The 23,100-nt window shown below is 31.9% G+C and overlaps 1 protein-coding gene and 1 long non-coding RNA gene across 3 annotated transcripts; one reads left to right on the forward strand and one right to left on the reverse strand.

Annotated features, from left to right (window-relative positions):
* Positions 1 to 12,289: 12,289 nt before the first annotated feature.
* On the reverse strand, positions 12,290 to 14,729 carry Sam-S (S-adenosylmethionine Synthetase). Its single transcript, XM_040721921.2, has 5 exons — positions 14,588 to 14,729; positions 13,667 to 14,305; positions 13,480 to 13,611; positions 13,057 to 13,373; positions 12,290 to 12,999 (listed from the first exon to the last, which is right to left on the reverse strand). Exons 2-5 carry the CDS (start codon positions 14,303 to 14,305, stop codon positions 12,897 to 12,899), a joined length of 1,191 nt encoding a protein of 396 aa, XP_040577855.1. The 5' UTR covers positions 14,588 to 14,729; the 3' UTR covers positions 12,290 to 12,896.
* Positions 14,730 to 14,828: 99 nt separating this feature from the next.
* LOC139906707 (uncharacterized) lies at positions 14,829 to 19,383 on the forward strand. Of its 2 annotated transcripts, XR_011782487.1 has the most exons (4): positions 14,829 to 15,152; positions 18,055 to 18,782; positions 18,834 to 18,974; positions 19,037 to 19,383. It is a non-coding gene; the product is annotated as an uncharacterized lncRNA (long non-coding RNA). The 2 variants fall into 2 exon arrangements; XR_011782486.1 differs by lacking the exon at positions 14,829 to 15,152 and having other exon boundaries at positions 17,077 to 18,782; positions 19,037 to 19,380.
* The last annotated feature ends 3,717 nt before the right edge of the window (positions 19,384 to 23,100 follow it).

Consider the following 23,100-nt stretch of genomic DNA (forward strand, 5'->3'; position numbering starts at 1 on the left):
TCTCTCTCAAGTCATCTTTCTTATCATTTGTCTGAGATTATGTCCAATCAATAGCAATTTTACAGACATCAACCTCATACATATCAAGCTAATTAGAGGAGAAATGTCTTTTAATACATCATTGTCTTTTATCTTAAGAGGAGAGTGTTAGAGATCAATTTACTGCAATACTACCCTGAAACCTAGGAACCAAATGAGTAACACTATGAAATTTCCACTGATAAAAAAGGGATCAAAAGTCTTTAAAAGGAAAAGTATCCAAGAAGGAAATGCACTCAAAAGTATTAAATCAAGTAGCTCATCGAAGGCTAACGTCATTTTTAGTGAAAAAAATTTCTTGGTTGTAATTTACTTTTTTTGTCCGCTAGAGGTATTATTATTTCAAGCATTTTGTTGAATCATTTCCTATTCCCTCATAAATTAGTCAAGTACTGTACTGCAATTTTACTTAATTCATTATTCATATACTTTTGATTAAACAATTATGGAGAAGGAAATAGTCATTTGTCAAGAAGAAGGCTCGTCCAGTGTTGGGGAAGAGACTGGAGACTGTCCCATCCGGGAAAAACCTATAGTTGAAGTAGGAAAGGTGCCAAACAAAAAGTCTTCTGAACCCAGTACTTCTTCCTCGATCAGTCAATCCGACTTGTTACCCTTGATCCTTCCTCTCGTCTTAGAGCAATTTAAATCATTAGTGGAAAAGAAAAAACAGGATATACTACCGAGGATTCTTGCATTAGAGGAGCTACTAATTTTTTCCTCAAGAAAAATTTAATCAAGTTCCTTCAGGAAGATGTCTTCTCTCCCAGGGATTCATTATCCAACAATGATTACAAAAATTTCGTCCAGGAGAAGTTCCTTCTTGAGAAGGAAAGTCATGATGCCTTGGAGCCGGTCGGGGCTAATACTGAATAACTAAGGCTGGAGAGAAATTTTGTATATGTGACTATCGCCAAAATTCAGAGAGCCAACAGTCTAAGTCTTTGGCCCATCATGGGAGCATAGGAAGAAGTAAAAAAACTGAACTCTTTGTTCAAGACTAATATCTCTACGGAGAAATGTAGGCAAGTGGCTGAGGGAATTAAGAAACTTGGTTTTCTTCTTTGGAATTTCCCTCAGTGGCAGTGAAGGGTTGAAACCAGCTTTAGGATCCATAAGATCAAGGCTCTTCTCCATCCCATGAAAGACTCCTTCAAAAGAGTATTATATAATTTTACCTGTATTAATTTCCTATTTTGCAAGAGAAGTGTATATTCTTGTGCAACTTTCCTGTCTTCAGGTTTCGGAGGAGTTCCATTTTTACCAGAAGGTCTCTGAAGAAGTGAATTGATTTTAGAAAGTCTAGTTGAGTATATATTTTTTTTATTTAACTATACTATAACTTAAATTTAAATATTCATTTTTTGTTATTACTTTTATTTTTACCCTCGCCTATCAGAAGAACTTATTTGTACTTCGTCTAATTTATATTATCTATGTATACAAATTAGATTATTTCACACTAAATATGAAATAAATAACTTGAATTTTTCTCAACTGTTTAACACAGTTGTTTTTTATAGATGTAACTGGAATGAGTACGAAGTGTTCAACCGCTGGTTTCAGGCTTTCTAACAGACCCAAGCATCTCTAAATGTATCTTAAGGACACTTTTCCTTTGCTTAACAGAACTCTTGATAAGTACTCGATTGAGGAGTTGAGGAATGATCAAACTATTTTTTTAAATTCAACTTAAAACCTAACGACGTAAAAACAAGTGCAGTTATACAAATATCTCTTTAAGATATCACTTCGGATGGGCATTGTAGAATAACATAATCAAGTATATACTATAAGATATAAGTAATTCGTCTCGCAGGAAAATATGAGTAGGAATAGCATGATTTAACTCAACAAAATAAAAAATAATTAGGTGGTCATTTTATTTTATTAACAGCCAATCTCATTATCATATTTTTAGAACTATGTTGACCATTATTTTTACCATCATTTCTAATTTATTTAATTGCTTTATAATAATATGTAAATATAAAATATGTAAGACTAGAATAAATTATTACGTATTATTACTTATTAATACTATGTAGTACGTGCAATACATAAATGAGTGACGTCATAGAAAAGTGTAATCTTGCCAAATATTATGGCAAAAATTAACCATACTATTTCTTCAGGCTAACGGTGCTCGATGCGCTACTAGGTTTAATGCATTAATGCACTCTTCATTGAGAACGGGTAAATAAATTTTTTCAGCAGAATAGATAATGCAACATTATCTGTTTAAATCCATATAAACATATCCCTAAAAACATAAGGAGCCATATTTTTAGCCTCAATTTCCAGAACACTTTCCCCCTTTCTTGACTCTTTCAAATCTCCAGTGAACATCTCTTCAAATACAGGAGTGAATTATGCGAGAATGCTTTTGTGAGCAGAAATCCTTTCGGAAGACTGTCCAAATGTATTCCCCCGTACCAGAGAAAACACATAAGATGGAATCGCTATAGCTCATGGATAGCACGCTCGGCGGTTATTCTCTTGAACTTGATGTGTATACGTTCGCGCCCCAGTGATTCCTGGAGAAAGACATGTACTTCATGTATATGGATTTCACCAACAATGGTAATAATACTTTAATGTTTACTTATACTTAATCAGTGCAACTCCATCTAACCAATTAAAGGAACATTTAAAAAAAAAAGTATCAGAAAAAATTCCTGCTATTGTAGACGTCGTCCGCACTGGTTCAAAGCCGTGTCTGACTTACTAATTTTAAGATGTACCTGAAATAAGGTTGCAAATTCGATTTAGAATATAATACGTTATTATTAACTCTTAACATTACTTAGAATAATAAACTTGAGACATTAACTATACTTTATGCAACAAAATGAAAATCTTGGATCGCCCTCCGGCTAAAACCTACAAAAATTATTGTTATTTAAGCCGTAGAGCACAAAAATGACCCTCAAAATTTCCAACCGAAACCTGATTAAATATCAACAATATTGATCAATTTACAGATTAATTTATGATTAAAACATTAAGGGCATCTTTCCTCTCAGGGATCCTTCTCTACAATAAGATAATATCCCATCCAGGGAGTGAAGTAGGAAGATCCCTTGAACGGAACCTGACGTTGTAGAGAGGAGATGAAGGCGTTTAACTCAGATATCCCAATGAAAACATTGGACGAATGTAGATCCCTTTATGTGAATACTTGTTAGGAAGATCCATTGCATGAAATACCTCTGAATACACTTCTTTGGGATCCACGGAGTACCAAGTAAATCTCCAGTTCTTTTCTCTCGCATACCTCCTTCTCCTGAGTAATAAGTATTAAGTAGTAATAATTAATAGACACTATAATTCCTAGCCGTAGCTACAAGTGGCTATAATTTGTGCAAGTGAAAAAAAAGTTGTAATCCCTCCTGTAGTCTCAGCCTTTGTTATTACTTATAAGTATTACTATTACTAAATTAGCCTATTAATCTTAAATTAGGAAAATTAGTACTTAATATTTTTTAATTATTTCCATACTCAGCTGTTGTTTCATGAACGACCCTAGCAGGGAAAAATGCATCTCGTTTCCATTCAAATAATTTAAAATCATGAAGAAACAGTCTTTGATGAGCCACTTTCTTTTAATGCTTTAAAGTGTTCAAACTGTCACGACATCTTTATCAACAATTTTGATAATTTTTGATGAGAATGTTTATAACAACAAATGAATACCATGTCTAAAAATTAAGACTTAGCGAGCACGAGGGCCCGTTACAGAGTCCCTCACAGTTTCACCCTTTTCGAAGGATACTCCAACTTCAATGGGACATAACTTCGCTCAGACTCAACCGATTTCAAAACTATTTTTTTTTAAATACTTACAAGAGCAAGTGCTTTAATTTAAATCTTATTGAAAAATAATATTTTTGCAAAAAATACCATATAAACATTATTGCGAAATATAAAATATTACGTACAAGCCAAGCTTCACGTTTTATTTTGCAATTGTTTTGTTAGAAGCTTAACTTACTCATAAATTATGAATAAGCAAAAAAAAAATGTGGAAATCTTAATGGAATCCGATTTTATGCCGAAAATTGAAAAAGGTCATAAAAGTAAATTCCTATATTATTAATATGGAAAAAACATTGTAATCTTATTTCTTTATTGTAGATAAAAATTAAATATTGCAATGGAAATAAACACATATTTTTGTCTAATTATCCTAATTTTCTAGTCCCAAATCGATCTAAAAAAAAATTATGAATTTGGAGTACATATTACTTTAATTCAAATATCAGAGTTTATTATCGGGATCTAGTAGTTTCAATGCAGGTGTTAAGTCTTTTTTTATTATTATTCCTAAAGCTGTTAGATGGAGCTTTATCAAGTTTTATTGAAATTTTATCAATTTTATGCAGTAAAAATATCAATTGTGAGCCTTCAAAATGGCGTCTCCTTCAATTATAATGTAACTTATGACGTCAGTGAAAAGACTCTATTAAAAAAAAAAAGATGTTGCTACGCTTAGCAAAAGAAAAAAATTATCCAGAGTACTTTTAAGTACATAGAAATTAATAAACGTAGGCATGAACAGCGGCACTTTACTCTTAGTTCAATTATCCAAACCTGGTTTGACTTAGATTGTGCAAAATTTAACACACATATGAACCTGTCTGCTATTATTTGAATCCATATAAATATAGTATTAATGTACAGCTTTCCACATATTAAACAACCCCTAGTGGTGTTGTTGGACCCCATCCAGTGCAATCCCACCTGACAGTCCTTAAAGGAGGAAAAATCGATCCCTTGTCACTTCGTTTAATGTATTTTTTTTTTTTTTTTTTTAATATTCCATCATATATTATAATGGTAACCGGAAAATTATCTCAACTTTACAATTTACAATGGGGTTATTTCTATAAATTGTATCTTCAACACATGTTAGGTCTAGCAATTCATTGTAAGCTGGTTTTTCTGATAGGAAATTGGTCAATTTAGATCGGAATTGATCTAGCTTAATATAATTTCGTAGCAGTTCAACAATGGTAATGCTGACAAGTAAGGGAAATCGTCCTTCTAACGTTGTGATGGCCCCAGAAATTTGATTGAGATTATTATGAATAGTGGTCAACTCTTCAAATATATATTCGTCAGTAATAATTTCTTTTGCTTTAATTATAGAAGGCATTTTTTCATGGAGGCTACATAAATATTTCCTATACTATGAAGTGCTTGAAATAGTAATCTGCTGCTTTTAACAAAGTTCCCTAACATGTAATGACTAGAGCTCGGGTCAGGGAATTTTGTAAGAAGCAGCGAATCTACAGCTAATCTAGTAAAACGTCATTACATTTGGGCTGCTCACCTCTAAAACATTCTTCAAATCGTCAGTGTTAGCATGTTAATTTATGGTTTCTTTTTTTAGCATACCGGTGGATATCATATTCAACATTTCTACTATTGACATTGTAGAATTCATGTTATACATAATATCTTTACAAATCCTTTCGATATAGTGATATCCAAACTTGAATATATATATATATATATTCAAGCATAAGCAATTAATTACAATAAAAAAAATAAAAGAAAAGTTCTTATGCATACGTAAAAGTTGAGAAAAAATCAGTTGAGAGTGATCGATAAATTTCTATTCTTGCATTTGGGTGTCTCTAGGACTCTGTTAGAAATTCCGGAATTTGGGAGAGGAAGAAAGTCCAACCTGGACCCGAATGAGTTAAACAAAACATCCCAGGCCAAATCCCCTCAAGTCTATGAGAGCCCATGTAAGAATTCAAAGGGTCTAATACCAAATAGTCCATACATAACTATAAGAAAGTGCGTGGAAAAGCCACTTTGACAACCAACAATGAAAGTAACCAATTTCCTCCCTTGAGTTCTCCCCTCTTGAGTACTTGGGGGACATTAAGGCCCTGTCCTTGTCCACTGTTGCCTGTAGGGAGTTTACGTTGGGGTGGGGAACTTTACAGGCCTTACACTCAATATGCACCTAAGTACTATAGTCCAGTGGGTTGAGGTCAGGACTCTGGAGGGGCCAAAAGTCCTAAGCAAGTTTTTGGGGAGATTCTTGCAAAGGATGTTTTGGACGGCTTTGGCTGTCTGCACGGGGCTCCTGTCCTGCTGGAATATGCCGGAACCTCCCTAGACAATCTCCGGAGCCAAAAGACTACCTTCTTCTTAAGGAGGTCATGTAATCGTCAGCTTTAAGGGGATATCCGGTGGGGAGCCAGATTCGTTTCATATTTTTCCTATTGGATGCGACAATGCCTATCATCATCACGGACGCAGCATGCTTTGTGGTGGTAACGTACCTGTGGAGTCATACAGGGGTACGTCAGGGAATCTCAATACTGGATCATTTGCCGGTTAAACACCGAATCCTCTGTTAAAGTCTTCTGATCTTAAAATACAACGATGACGGCTAGATTTCGTTTCCCCGCATTTAAAAGTCTTCCTTAATTTAGTGCTAAATACTTTGTAGAAATTTGAATTTTATTTAAAACAAGATAGTGAATGTAGAGTAAACACATTTAAGGAGATGCTAGTAAATATGTAAAATATAAATTTGGTGCCCCGAAGTGATGATGTCAGATGATCTATTACCAGGCCAGTGATGCTAAGAACAAGTAGGGTGTAATATATAAAGCCTCAATTTTTTTAAATAATGTCATAAATTATAATTTTTGGTTCCTTTACATACGATCTTATTGAAGTGGCTCCGTGGTCTGAACAAAATTTTATACACAGTTACTGTTATAAGGACTTCACCTATTGGTATAACCAGCCATTTGAAGAAAAAAAATACTATTTGCTACAGTGTCCTATTTATATTACTAATGATTAAAAATATATATATTTACTAAGTGGTTTTTGACAGTAGGAGCATAAGGCAAATCAAAGACCCCGATTTCGAAAAAAAACAAAAAAAACTTTAGTCTTAAGAGAACCTATATACTTGGACTGGCTGATTTAATCCAAGCTTTTCTTAATGGTAGAAATAGATAAAAAGAGAATTTCTATAATGAATTTTGTTAAATTTTTTTTACATGATAATGATTTGGCATCGGTGATAGGCTGATTTATTTTTACAAAATGGAATCAGTTCAAAAGTTGAATTTACAACAAAAGTTCCCTTATAGTAATTATAATAATTGGTATTTACATAAGTACCTTATTAAAAGGGGATTAATACCATTTCAGAAACAATTCATTTAAATTTTAAGTATCACGTCTTCCCCTCACTGCTCTCTCACGTACATCATCATCATGCTGAAGAAAACGTGGCTTTTTTCATGGGTTTTTAGCAACGAAGGTACTGATGTGTGGAATTATGATTTGGAAAATAAAAGTATATCTTGCCGTATTTGCGATGTCTCGTACCCATCTCGTTCTTTATGGCAAGTAATCTGCCACTCCAAAACCTCCTATTACTTCAAAAACTTAAAAGTATTCAATAAACACAAGATTAAAGGAGACGAAGGAGAATTAAACGGTCTATCATTCAATTTGGATGTAGCGCAGTTATTTGTGTCGTGTAACATCCTTTTAAATGTTCTGGATCTTCCCAATTTATCCAAGTTATTTAAAAAACTTCTCCAGGTCTATGGGTTGTTAACAAGTTGGTTGGGAAGTATGTCAAGAAGTTTTGAATAGAATAAATAAGAAGTCGGAAGAAGAGGATATTTTCGTTGCAGTAGAGGAGACAAGAAATCATCAAGGAAGGTGAATGATGGCAATTTTGATTGATCCTCTGGACGGACATTTCTGAGGGAGACTTTACCTTATTGACTTGATTGATATTGAGGTTGCAAACGCAAACAATGTAAAGCTCAGTTTATAACTTATTGGGATAAGATTTTATTCCGTATAGGCTTAAAGTTTTCATCACTGATACCGCCTCGTATTGTCTCAAAGCAGGAGAAGGTCTTCGAAAAAAAATTCCCAGAATTGATTCACATTACTTGTATTGCTCATGGATTACATAGAGTTGCAGATATGGTTCAACAAAAGTTTCCTCTAACGAACGAACTTATTTCCAATCTGAAGAAGATGTTTTTGAATTCTGGAACAAGAACTAAAGTATTTACTCCTTCGTACGAAATTTCCCTCTTTCCATCACCAATTATAACAAGATAAGGAATTTGGTTAAAATCAGTGGAGTACTACTACCGTTACTTTGACGTCTTCAGGGAATATTTCAACAGCCTTGAAGAAGATTTATCGGCAACCTGAAGAGCACAAGAAGTAATTAATAATATTCCTTAAGAGAAGTTAACTATTCATCCTTTATGGTCAGTGGTCACTCAGAAGTTATGAGTAAAGTTGATATTTTGTAAAGAAAAACGCGTGCAAGGAGAAGGGGGGAGAAAGACTTATGGTATCATTGTAAAATACTGATGTGATTTTCACTGATAATCACATCAGTATTTATATGTTGCCTGCTTTATTATGATTTTTTAGGGTATAACGAAAATATTTATTAGCAATATGTTTAATGAAGATATACTACGTAAAATTGTCTTAGACGTTTTTTATCTGTTACTGTAGATTTGAAAACGACACACTCCATGAAATTGTAATTCATTATGAGCCAAATTCTCAGAATAATAAGTAATAAAACGACAAAGTAGAGTATTTCGAAATATATTTGAAGTTCCAAGTTAAAAAAGAACGCTTAAATTAAATATAATCTACATACTAAAAAATAAACCATCATAGCTTTATCTTAAATATACAAAATTAAACAATTGGAATCATTAACTAGTAATAACAATGAATTATAAATACAGAATATTGAAAAATAATAAATTGATCCAAATAGTATTTTCTTGTTCTGACATCGGAATTCAGTTAAATACATAATAATGTCATAACTTTAGGTTACAAAACACAAGCCAGATGTGGAGATTAATCAAAAAGATAATCACCCCTTTTCCTCCATGTGGAAGTTGCTATATACAATATTGCATCGGATAGATACATCTCTACCGATGAGATCTTTATAATTATTAATAATAAAGTAAATGTCAAAATCATAAAATTAGACAATAAATATACTAATAAAAAAATGTTAGATTTAAATCCATATCTTCTTCCATTTTGCCTTTTATGAGTTTTCTGAACACCATTTCTTGGAGCTTATGAACCATAGCTAATCTGTAAGTGACAAAAAAGTAATATTTATTGACTATGTAATATTGGAAAACCTAATGATCATACCCAAGTCTTTAAGGGAAGAATCTAGTGTCTGACAAACTAGTTACGAACCATCCAAAGCTACTACCCCCGTTGTTGTGACCATTTAAGCTGTTGTTTATTCCCTTTTATGGGTTGTGTATCACAATTCTTTATATTTTTAGCTAAAATAGAATTATATTTTATGATTAGATTTTTAAAAAATGAATACTTACTGTTAGATGGTACAAAATTCAGAGTTCCATTTCAAAATCAGTAAAAATTTTATACTTTTTACTGATAACTTTGATCGTAATTTGGTGGGGATGACTCTTAAACATGTAGAAAATTATCTCAACTTCACAATTTACAATGGGGGTATTTCTATAAATTGAATCTTCAACACATGTTAGGTCTAGCAATTCATTGTAAGCTGGTTTTTCTGATAGGAAATTGGTCAATTTAGATCGGAATTGATCTAGCTTAATATAATTTCGTAGCAGTTCAACAATGGTAATGCTGACAAGTAAGGGAAATCGTCCTTCTAACGTTGTGATGGCCCCAGAAATTTGATTGAGATTATTATGAATAGTGGTCAACTCTTCAAATATATATTCGTCAGTAATAATTTCTTTTGCTTTAATTATAGAAGGCATTTTTTCATGGAGGCTACATAAATATTTCCTATACTATGAAGTGCTTGAAATAGTAATCTGCTGCTTTTAACAAAGTTCCCTAACGTAATGACTAGAGCTCGGGTAAGGGAATTTTGTAAGAAGCAGCGAATCTACAGCTAATCTAGTAAAACGTCATTACATTTGGGCTGCTCACCTCTAAAACATTCTTCAAATCGTCAGTGTTAGCATGTTAATTTATGGTTTCTTTTTTTAGCATACCGGTGGATATCATATTCAACATTTCTACTATTGACATTGTAGAATTCATGTTATACATAATATCTTTACAAATCCTTTCGATATAGTGATTATCCAATTTTGCCTAACGACCTTTAACGATGCTGTTGATAACTGAGGGTTGTTTCTGGCTTCTCTCTCAATTTGTGCCAAGATGGAGAAGTCCAATTCTAGAGAGCTAGGGGACCACATGTCCCTAGTCGAAAAATTATTCTGGAGAAAAATGCCGAGTAGAAAATTGCCTGTGTGGAAAATTGGCATTTTCTGTCATTTATTAACAAAATCAAAATAATAAATCCATGTTGTTTTGGAAAAACTTGAGAGAATTTTTGCCTTTATGGCTGGTTGCCTTACCTTGCTGGAATACATATGGAATGTCCTAATACTCTTTCTTAATTCATGGAATGACACGGTCTTATAGTAACCTTATGTTTACTTCACTGTTGACTTTTTCATATTCTTTGATAAATATTTGTGGACACGCCTTTTTATCAGATTCAAAACACCCAAAACCTTCAAAAAGTTCGGATTTTTTTTTCTTGAATGTCTTTACTTTATCTGGGACTTGTGACATTTCTATGGTTGGACTAATAAATAATATGATCATAGTTGATTAATCCGGAAAAGCTACTTTTCAAAGAAGAGTATGATTAGTGATCCTATTTTTAAGCTGGGTGAGAAGAAGTTTAGCCTTCGTGAGTCTTTCCTACTTAGTGTTCTTGTTAATGATATTATTTTTTCCTCTGGCCCTACGCCACTAGGCCCTCCTTCCTTCTAATAGTTATTTCCTCATTTCAATCTCTTTGAACGTGCGTCCCATGCTCCGAAATGGATTCCTCTTGATTCTGGTTTTGACGACTTTTACTTTGTTCGTAGTTCTATCTGTCATCTTCCGACATTGTCCAGAGGCTCTTACAATTATACAACGAGTTTCAAAACGTTTTTGTTATCATAAACAGCATTAAAGGTGATACTCAGGTCCCTGGTAATCTCTGTTAGAGATTTTCTACGATATAACGTTTCAGCTACTCAATTTCTTTTGGTCTACAAATTTTCAATCTAAAAGTATCTTAATTACCTTATTTTTCAGAAGTTTTTTTTACTTAGAAGTGAGCACAACATACTTTTCTATGAAATTGTTTGTTTACTACATCAAAAATTAGAATAAATTTTGAGCGTATATATTGGATTACGCCGCACAGGGTACAGGTATTACGTATTTCTGCAGTAAAAGCTGCCAATTCGAAGATTGATTGTAAAGCAAAAATATCACTGAGCGTATATATATGTCACAGTAGAGCTTGAAATCCAGTAGAATAGTTGATTCTCCTCGTAGAGATCATGATCGTAATCTGTCCTAGGACAAATTATGATAATGATCTCTCCTAGGAAAACCAATAATTCTACTACTAAAGATTATAAACCTATTATCTCCAAGGACAAGTTACAATTTTCCTTTGGGAGATAGCAGTATTGAATATTTGGCTCATAGAACATTTTCCCCATTTTAGATATTTAATTTTTATTTAAATAATTTAAACAATTAGAAATATATTTGGCAATACACAGATACCAATTTTAAACACAATCACAATGATTTATTAAATGAAAATGATGCTATTCTTTCTAAGTAAAGTTAAAACTTAGATGATATCAACTTGTTCGGATTAAATTCTTATTCCCTCTGTTGGAAGCCCACTTGAAAAAATAAATGTTAGTAACTGTCCTTCTCTTTAGTAGCCCTTTTGTATGACTTGGCGTCATATTTTCAAAACACGCAACCTCTTCAAATATTCAATGTACTATGTTCATCAGTAAAATTGTAATTTGTCCTAGGAGAGATCAACAATTCTACTGGATTTCTATCTCTACATATACTTACCGAAAACTCTGCCTGCCAGCGTTGGGACAAAATGCCATAGGACTACATCCACAGTGGGTGCCAGCCCTTCCACCGGCTTCCAGAAGCCATTATTTCGTCTTAGGGTGGCTACATTAGTGATTAGGAGAGCTCAGACACACATATATTTTAGTATTAATTTTGTTGAAATTCTATTATTAATTAATATATTTTATCTTATTGAAGTTTAAAATTCAAAGTGTTCAGATTTTAGTTTACCAATCAGTTTAGGAAGATTTATATAAGATTTTTTCAAAGAAGGCAACATTAATTCATTTGGAAAACACTTCCTTTCTCTCAATTTATTAGCTATTAGAGGTACATTATTATTAAAACATTAATATATGGTAATAAACAACAAACACAAATATAAAATAACGTATAAATCAGCAATACGTGTAAATTTAATAAAAAGCTGAGCAAATATAAAATCCCAATTGGACAAAATACAAGAATTGTCGATAAAGTAGATTATTGCGCATGGGATGATTTTTTAATAACCAGCTAACTCCATATATTAGGACAAAGTTATTTTTGATAACTTTAACCAACCCTAAATTATTCAAGCATATGAAATTTGAACGTCTAGGCATAAGTGATTGGATCATTTCTGTAACTTGAAAGATTTAAAGTATTTGTCTTTGCAAATTATGTCAGGTAAAAAAAGAAGGCTATATTTTTGGTTAAAAAAATTAACAATACTAAACATAGCTTGCTATCTCACATTGTTTCGTACTGTTAGCATGCCTTATTTTAACAGAGATACTTCCAAATGGATTTCGTAAACTCAATGTAATAAAATTCGGTAACGAATCAGAGTATAAAATTAGAAGTCAAAGGGCTTAAACAAGGTAAATAAATTGATAAATGTATTAGAATCAAAAGTTCAAAATTTTAGGTTGTTCCCAAGAAAACATCTCCCGGCCAAAATGTCCATATATACTTGTTTGTTTAAAAATAGGCTCTTTTAGACGAAGATCCCTAATGAAAAATTATGTTGAATTATTTCAATAATATTCATATATATATATATCTTACTTCACAATTTTACCAGGACGAAGATCAAAATTATCATCAATTATTTTTATCAATTCAGTATTTGATTTCTTTGCTGTTCCATAGTCTAAAATTGTAACCGAGAGGGGATGAGGAACACCAATAGCATACGAAAATTGAACCATACAACGACGACAAAGACCAGCCTTTACCAAAGATTTCGCAACCCATCGAGCAGCGTATGCGGCCGATCTATCTACTTTGGTATAATCTTTGCCTGAAAACGCTCCGCCTCCATGAGCACCCCAGCCTCCATAAGTATCAACAATAATTTTACGACCAGTAAGACCAGCATCTCCCTATTATTTTAAATTAATATTAATCTTCAAGTAAACGTTGTGAATTATAACCAAAACTATGGCCAATTTTGAGAAAATCAGACCATGTTAAGAAAATTCATATTACCATAGGTCCTCCAATAGTAAAATTTCCACATGGATTGATATGATATTTAGTATTTTCATCCAGATACTTAGGAGGTATAACTACTTTGACAACTTTCTCCATTATGTCAAATCGAAGTGCGTCTAAACTAACCTAAAATAAGATAAATAATAAGTTACTCCTATATTTCAAATAACAGCTCACGCACTTTTTCACTATGTTGAACAGAAACCACGACAGTATGCACTCGTTGAGGAATTGTAGCTCCATTATCATATAGATATTCACAAGTAACTTGTGTCTTGGAATCAGGACGTGCCCACCAAAAGGTTCCATCTCTTCGGAGATCAGCGATTTTTTTGTTTAACTTATGACTTAAAACTACAGTAAGAGGCATGCATTCTTCTGTTTCATCAGTGGCGTATCCAAACATTATCCCTTGATCACCAGCACCAACATTGTCTTCATCTTGTCCTTCCCAAACGCCGGCTGCGATATCTCCAGATTGACGATCAAGATTGGTTATTACCGACATAGTTTTATAATCAAATCCCTTAGAACTATCATCATATCCTATCTCCTTAACGGTATCACGAACAACTTTCTGATAATCAACAGTAGCATTGGATGATATTTCACCAAATATCATTATTAAGCCTGTTTTAGTTATTGTTTCACAAGCAACTTTAGAGTTAGGATCTTGTTTGAGATGCGCATCAAGAACAGCATCCGATATCTGATCACACATTTTATCAGGATGACCTTCTCCGACAGATTCAGATGTGAACAAGAAATGATCACCAGATTTGGTCTCGAGAAGACCTCCTGCTTGACTTTGTGCTGGCATCTATAATAATAAAAAAACATTCAAGATTTAAGTATTTACGTTCAAAAGTAATAATCCCACATAACATTATATAATTAATACATTAATACGTTTAACAGGCCCTTGATTGACATTTAATTAAGTATCAAGTTGTTGTTTTTTCGAAATTTATAAAATAATACTAAATAAGAAAAAGGATCTTCGTCAATGCGAACTCTAAAATGTTATTATTTATTTATTTCTATTTAAAAACGAATAATTGTAATTTATAAGTATACGAATAGTAATATCAAAGAGTCTCACTTTCTCAATAACCAAATGCCTTGTTTCTTGAACGAACGTTTGAGAGTAAAAGAGACCGATTTGAAAAATAAGCACTCTATTTGTAGTTTATTTTTCCTATTTTTCCATGCGCCCTCTTTCCAGAGATAAAGTAATAGAGAGATGACTGATCAGACTCTTCATCGAGTACGGCAGCATGGGCTTAGTGCGTCAATACTCCTTATGCATTTTTCCTACTTTAAGCTACTGAGAGATTCAGTCTGCTGTGGGATAGTGGCAATATATTATTTGACTCATATATACGACTCATAAAAGAGAGTTCAATGATAATAATTAAAACTTATATTCATGTATGTTAACAAGTAGAGCGCGCTCCAAATATTTATTTTTTAAAAGGAAGAAGTTCTTATTTTTAAATTCAAATATTGAAATAGATTGTCAATGAGTTATTCCCCCATTTATTAAATTAGATTTAAAATTCTAGAAAATTAATAAAAGGTTTCACCTATCATCTGACGAAATTTCATCTAATTTCATTAACCATCTATGCGGTACATTATCTTTCCTAATCATGGACGGATCAAAAGTAAATTTTTTATTCACTTATAAGATTTATATTGGAGTGGTTCATAATAAGCACTTTTTTAAAACTAACATTGTAGTTTGATGTATCTGCTCCAACTTTTGTTGTATAATTTTTTTTTTTTGTGTTTCTAGATATTTCTCGACTTATAAATATCAATATAATAAATCATCTATAATTGGAATCTCGTATAACTATGTTAATTTTATGAACCTTAGTTCCAATCTTATTTTAAAAGGTTAAACAAATATAACAAGGTTTCAAGTAACATCTGACAATTTTTCATGAGGCTAGCATCAACAATTTGGGCGCTACACTACAGTATAAATGCATGGTCAAAATCTCAATTATACGCATTTATCTATATTCAGCCTCATGGTTATGAATATATTATAATTAAATATACAAATTAGCAAATTACTTTCTGTTAAATAATTAATTGATCATAATAGATTTTTATCTTTTACATAATATATTACATTACATGAACATACAAGTGAGCCCCAAGAGAGGACTGCTGCGAGACATATGGAAATATTTATTAAAGTTATTATATTGGAGGATAGAATATGACGTCTTTCTGCTCTTAACATGAGAATTTTGTGTATTTCAAATGTCACTGACTTAAAAGAGAGTTAATTTAAAAATAATTAAACTACTTAATATCAGGAATACTTTATTTACTTCGTGAAACTTTCATATTTCTATATTATAGATCTACTAACAATGAGATATCATCAATTTCTTAACTTAAAGTTGCAGTGATTATATTTTATACGATGAAAAATCAAAATCTTCTATATTAAAAAAATAAACAAAAAAAAACTAGAAGAATTATAGTATAAAAAATAGTTTAAATTTTCAAATTCAGGATTACTTTATTTACTCCGTGAAACATGAAAAACTTCCATATTTCTATATAATAGATCTATTAACATTGATATCCCTTAAATTTATTCCCTTAAAGTCTCTAATATGATATGTTTTACATTGAGAAATCAAAGACTAATTATTACCCGTGGCAGTAGATTACTAGTAAATTGATAAATCAAAGTATTATATGTATGTATATTTGTGATAGTAACTTAAATAAGGTAAAAAAATCATAAACTCTTATAAAACATATTAATTAGAAGTTTTAATAGAAGTTAGATGCTGAAAAATGACGATCTTCTTTAGATTCTTATAACTTATTAATCATTCATAATTAGTGATGTGAATTTTTTAGCTGGTCCGTTTTTTTTAAAATTGGTAATTTGAATAATGAATTTTCTTCCCTTTGCAGTTGTCATTACTATTTAATTCCTGAATATTGAGATTTATCTCATAAATAGATTCAATTATATTTAAAACCTGATTTGACATTCGTGTGTGCTGATAAAAGACGGAGAGTCACACTGAAGATTTGTTCCAGCTATAATTGTAAGTCCTTCTTGGACTCAGAGTAGAATTGGGCATCGATATGGGAGTAATTCTTGACAACGTGCTTGTTTATTTCCTTCTCCCTCTCCTCTCTTGTCACTGTTGATGTTTTCGTCCACGAACGTAACGGTTCTATGAGCCGGCTCATTGAAGTGAACGACGGGAACCGGCTTCCCACCAATCAGGAGCCGGCTCATCCCAAATGATGGATTTCTTGCCTTTTATAATAAATAAAGGTCATTCGGCAAAATTATGCAACAGAGCAAATTTTTTGAAAAAAAAATAATCTGAAAGAGCCAAAAGAGCCGGTTTTCTGAAAAGCTCCGGAATTCCCATGAATATTTGTGACAATTGTTTGTAGCTGATCTAATGAAACGTCATGATTATTATTCTTTCTCTCCTTCAAAACATTCTTCACTTTCTCAGGGTTACAATGTTGATTTTTGGTTTCTTTTTTTAACATGCCCATTGCACTCTGGATTTGCATCACTATTTATAGAGATAAAGAATACTGTATATCAAATATATGACATATGATTTTAGGAAAAAATGTCTACGGAAAAAAAAGGAAAAGTAAAAAAATGGCAATATTATTTTAAACTGATATAATACGCAGGGAGTACTTTAGTACTGGAGTCTGCATTATATTTTACACGCCTTAATATGCAAGAAGTTGTGTTACACTTTTTTAGTTTGTGTAATGACTTTTTTTAGTGTGTGAAAATAATTCTTAATTTATAGTTAGTTAATAAAATTTTGGCAGAAAAAATTGAAATAGATAGAATATTACTTTCAACGAGACTTCACTTTGACTCATAAATGGCAAGAAAAATTTCATTCTTAACATTCTATGGTTGAATATAAGAATTAATAAGTCATATTCGCTATATTATTAATATAAATATACAGTTTAAAAAATAAATATTTGATCTCTTGTTGATTTTCTAAGTTTGCCCCCCTTATAAAGATTTTGAATGAGATTGAGATCTGGAGACTGGGCAAGCCACTCCATGACCTGAATATGCATCTTCTTTTTTAGTCACTCTTTTGTTGCCATGCTTTGGGTTATTATTGTGCTATAAGATCCATCTTCAGTTCCCTACCCTGAGGTAAGGAGGTTGTCACACAAGATTTCTCCGAGGATGGTCCATCCTTCCTTCGATGTGGCGAAGTTGTCCTCTCCTCTTCACAGAAAAACACTCCCAATACATAATGTTTCCACCCCCATGTTTGACAGAGGGGATTTTTCTTCCTCCAAACACTTGTTTTGTTCATTTAATCAAACGTCCCTCATTGTTAAAATAAACCTACCATTAAAATTATAAAGCGTTATTTTCTTTGACAGTGGGCAAACTTACAAAATCGACAAACCATCAATTCTCCTCTGTAGGTCGTTTTTCAATTATTATTTATAATTGCTTATGAAATATAATAATTAACTGAGACGGATTAACATCTACGCCATAATTTTTCACTTTCAAAGGCCATTGGATCATGTTTGAGCTGCGTCCAGTTTATGATTATCTATAAATGACGATATCAAGGAATGTGGTACTGTTAAGGGTGATAATTTTGGTAAGAATACAAAAGCATGCGAGGAGAAGAGAAGAAATACTTATGGCATCATTGATTAAATAATATGCATCTTCTTCCATTAAGAACGTTACCATTCCCGCCTTTATTATTCAATATTAATATAATATTAGATGCTGATAGTCGATAGAGAACTGAATAAAATGCCTAAAATAACGTCGCCTTCTGTCTGGATTTATGAAAATGGAGGCCCAGGAATTTAGAAAATACTTACCAGATGAGAAACATATGGCTTGTCAGATTTATCGATATAAATGTGCCTTTAGTCCCCTGTCTAGAATTACACGCCACTCATTATTTTCATCTCATATCAAGAGCATGGATACTCATCTAAAAAATCAAGTTAATGATGAATACATCAAGTCAGACTTTAACTCTGATCCTCATAAAGATGCTTATTGGATGTAATATAACCTTATCCATTGCTAATCATCTACGTTCAAAAAATTTATGGAGAAACACACGAGTAAACCTATCCCTTCCCAAGGAACCATCATTAAATTAATGGAAGATGTTGGTACTGATGTTATTTATAGAAATACCCCCATTATAAATTGTGAAGTTAAGATAATTTTCAGCATGTTTAGAGTCATCCACTGAATTTTATACCATCTAATAGTAAGTATTCATTTTTTTTAAATCTAACCATAAAATATGATTCTATTTTAGCTAAAAATATCAAGAATTGTTATACACAACGCATTAAATGGCAAAAACAACTGCTTAAATGGTCACAACAACGGGAGTAGTAGCTTTGGGTTGTTCGCAACTAGTTTGTCCTAACATTAGTTTCTTCACTTAAAGACTTGGGTATGATCATTAGGTTTTCCAATATTACATAGTCAATAAATATTACTTTTTTGTCACTTAAGGATTAGCTATAGTTGATAAGCCGCAAGAAATGGTGTTCAAAAAACTCATAAAAGGCAAAAACAACTGCTTAAATGGTCACAACAACGGGGGTAGTTACATTAGGTTTAGCATTATAATTAGCAATTGTGCGTATCCTTCATGAAATATGAATGTGATTCAATCATCAACTTCTGAATATTTATATAATCAACAAATTAACTCACCATTTCTTAAAATCAATCGGAGAACATAACTTTTAATCAATATTATGTTATTTGAATATTTATAATAGTTACATGATTTATGAAATTGTATGATTTAAATGAAACTTGTAGAAAAAATTAAAGGAAAAAATTAGATTTTTTACAACTTTACTTGGCATATTTATTTATTTATAGATAGGAACTCAATCGAAATTTATGAGTCTTATTAATTTATTAGCAGACTTACTTCTAAGGAAAAAAAATACAAAACAAATCGTACAAGATATTTTATAGAAAAAGTTATTAGATTTGGGATTATTTTACCTTTTGCTGTCATTATCCAAGACAAATACTGTTTTTTAATTAAAGTATTTACAGTAACAGCAAATAGGTACATGTCTTGAATTCTTAAAGGTAAATAATGTGTTTTTATAGTATTTTTTTTTTTATCTGTAATATTTGATAAAGATGAATTGTAGCCAAGTACACGACATCTGTTGGTCTTTTGAGTCCATCTCTATCCATGGCATCCAAAAATGAATTTAAGATATTATTTGTCCCGGTTTCAGCAGACCGATTCAACGTAAAGTTAACTAGTTATTTTATGCTCGTATTAGATGCACATGCTCATTTCATTTTCAAAGATAGGTTTAATGCCGTCTAATTTTGCAGAAAACGTAATTTTTTTTATTTTGAAAAGATGGGAAGACGAAATTTTGACGGCATAAAAAATTATTATAAATTTTTTTGAAAATATGCACTTGGTCAATATGATTTTTAATATAAGGCGCCTTAATTGGTAATTCATCGAAGTATAATTAATGGATATAAAAATAAACATTATCTCCTTATATTCAATATTTTTTGTATGACAACTTTTAAAATATTAAAAAGAGTGCTTACTCCTTCTCTAGAGCGCTCCATCTAATACGTCTAACCAATGATAAAAATCCATTGTAGAATGAGCATCTTAATATAAAGAAACCGAAAATCAGCATAGTAACCCTGACAATTTGAAGAACGTTTTGGAGGAGAGAAAGAATAATGCTCATCACGTTTCATTAGATCAGCTATAATCAACTGTGACCAGAGAGGAAGGAGAAAAGGATATAAACATGGACATTTACTAGAATTACTGTGATGTCGATTCCCAATTCTAATCTGAGCCCAACAAGGACTAAAAATTATAACTCCGCAACAAAGCCTCATATTTTTCATGAGCACATGCAATCAGTTCAATCAGCCTTTGAATATAATTGAATCTATTTAGGAAAGGATGTTCACTACTCACGAATTAAATAATAATGACAACTGCTAAGGAAAATAAATTTTATTTTTTTTACTACCAATTACAAATTAATCGGCCAGCTAAAAAGCACACCATATCTATATCATTGTCTATCACCAATGTAATAAGTGATGAATATTATATGCCCCACCGGTATGTAAAAACAAAACAAACAAGAAACCTAAATTTAACCTGGTAGCCCTGACAATCAGAAGAATATTTGGAAGAAGAACAGCTTAGCTGACGTGTCATTTTATTAGATAAGCTGTGAGTAGCTCTGAGAGAGTTGCAATTGGAGTAAACACAAATACTACTCCGTATATAGGAAGAATATAGGCAATAATTACTCCGATGTATATCCTTAATTTGAATATGAGTCCAACAAGGACTTACAAGAAAAACTCCCAAAAAAATCTTCACTTTTACTCTGCTTCGAATATAAGCATTTGCAAATCTTCAATCAGACTCCGTGTCTATCAATGATGTATAGGTAGAAATAGTTTCACAATGATATTCATATTAAGTATTTACCCATTATCTTACTTTTTTCTTTATCAAGGATGAAAAGCTAATAAAATGTTCAAATAAGATGAAAACAACACAGCTTGCATCATTGGTATTTTGTCCTAAAATGGTAATGCTCCGAACAAAGACATGAAGAAAGTTGATTCAATAGATCCCAAAGTGTTCTTGTCTTAGACGAAACTACAATACATGAATTCAATGTTGATTGGTCCTCTGTATGGTCATTGTTAGATTGCCCTTATTTAATAAATTTGGAAGATGTTAAGAAGACTGACTACATAACAATTGCAATTATTGCAGTCCAAAGTATCAAAACGTTTTTGGATCCGATTTTTGGTACAAGTGGCTGCAGATTTTAATTATCAATGGTGCATCTTATTGTATAAAAGCAGTTAAAAACCTTCCAATCAGTCTTAATGGTATAGATCAAAACAGAGATGCAATCAAATTGGCTTTGTGATGGCGTAGCGAGAAGAACTCACTTTCCCAATATAAAGTTCAATATATTTACAAAATTTGGATGACTCTCAATATAGAGGAGACATTGGAGGAGGAATGCATCTTGTTTCAATTTAATTCTTGGAATAATTCTTCAAATTTTTATCGCGAATACGACTTTTTTTATGCCATTTAAATTATTATTTTATTATGGATTCACAAAAATATGGTATCCTTGTTATAAATCTTAACTTTTTCTCATTAATTTAAAAAATATTAATAATTGACTATATAATAAATTTTAATATTAAAATGAAATAAAATTATTATATTTATTTTTTCTTGTTACATGTATAATATTTTATTTAAAAAGAAGTTAGAATTTTTAATAAGAAAAGTAAATAATATTGGAATTGTAGGTACAATCAAGGTTAAAGATTTTTTCTATGATATCATTATTAATCCCGATTTGGTTAAATTCATAGTACACGCGATAGATGTGGTAACCCACCTTTAATTTAACAATTCTAATTAAAACGATAAGATATATATATTTATATTTTTTTTTTGAAAGAAGACAAAATCCAAGTGCAATTAAGATTGGAATGAAACAAATAAAAGATATGAAAATTTTTACCTACATAAAATTACAAGAAAATAATGATTTCACCGTTAATGAAAATGTTAAATTTGATGGAAATTTCATTTATTGAGGAAACATCAAAGATTTTTTTTTAATTTTGTAGAGGGAGGCTGATTTTTTAAAGGACCTGTAAGCTGGACTGGCAAATTTTTTAAGAAATTAAATCAATGCTTGTCAAGAATACATTTTTTGTTGTGAATGTTGGAAAAGAGTTATCATTTTTTTCTTTTTAAATACTTAAGGTTTAGACATTGTTGCTGAAGCTGCAATGTCCACAAATATAAGTCAAATTTCTTTTGAAGCAGGACTTGTTCCTTGATACAGAGAGCTTCAGGGATCTCAAGGAGCTATGAAGATGTTCGTTGAACTTCCTTCTCAGCTCTGACCACAACTAGAAATTACACAGGTTAAGGACAGGGCTGTTGGAAGGCCACTTCATCAGCTTTGAAAACAACGTGGAATTGGCTGTCGAGGTCATGCATGACAGTTTGGAAAAATTACGAGGCACTGAGTCTTAAATCCACATGAACGTTGTATCTGGAGGTAATGTGGCTTCCAGCCATAGTATCTCAATATTCTAAGGAAGGTTCAAATACACTGAGGAGGTCAACTTGAGACCGTGGTCAAAAATGTGAGTCGGCATGACATTCCTTTTACTGATTGATCCAGCCATTACCTTAAACGGGAACTTGATATTCATCACAAGAGAAGCATTTCCTCTGTTCCCTTCCAGCCAGCAGTCATTCTTTTGGTTTTAGGCAGCGTCCAAGGTGAAGTTTGACTCACCACTCAAAACCTTTTATGATGTCTGAATTTGACTTGCAAATTTGGACTAGTTTTTTACCAATCTGATGTCCTTTATGTTCATGGTAAGAATGGAACACTTTCCCCTGATATAGGATTTCACGCCAAGGTCGTCTTTGATCACCCTGGCTACCGTCCTCCTTCTTATAGACTTCTTCCGAGGATGAGCAGCCGTTGAGTTAC

Source organism: Lepeophtheirus salmonis, chromosome 12, assembly GCF_016086655.4.
Source record: "Lepeophtheirus salmonis chromosome 12, UVic_Lsal_1.4, whole genome shotgun sequence".
Taxonomy (NCBI): Eukaryota; Metazoa; Arthropoda; class Copepoda; order Siphonostomatoida; family Caligidae; genus Lepeophtheirus; species Lepeophtheirus salmonis.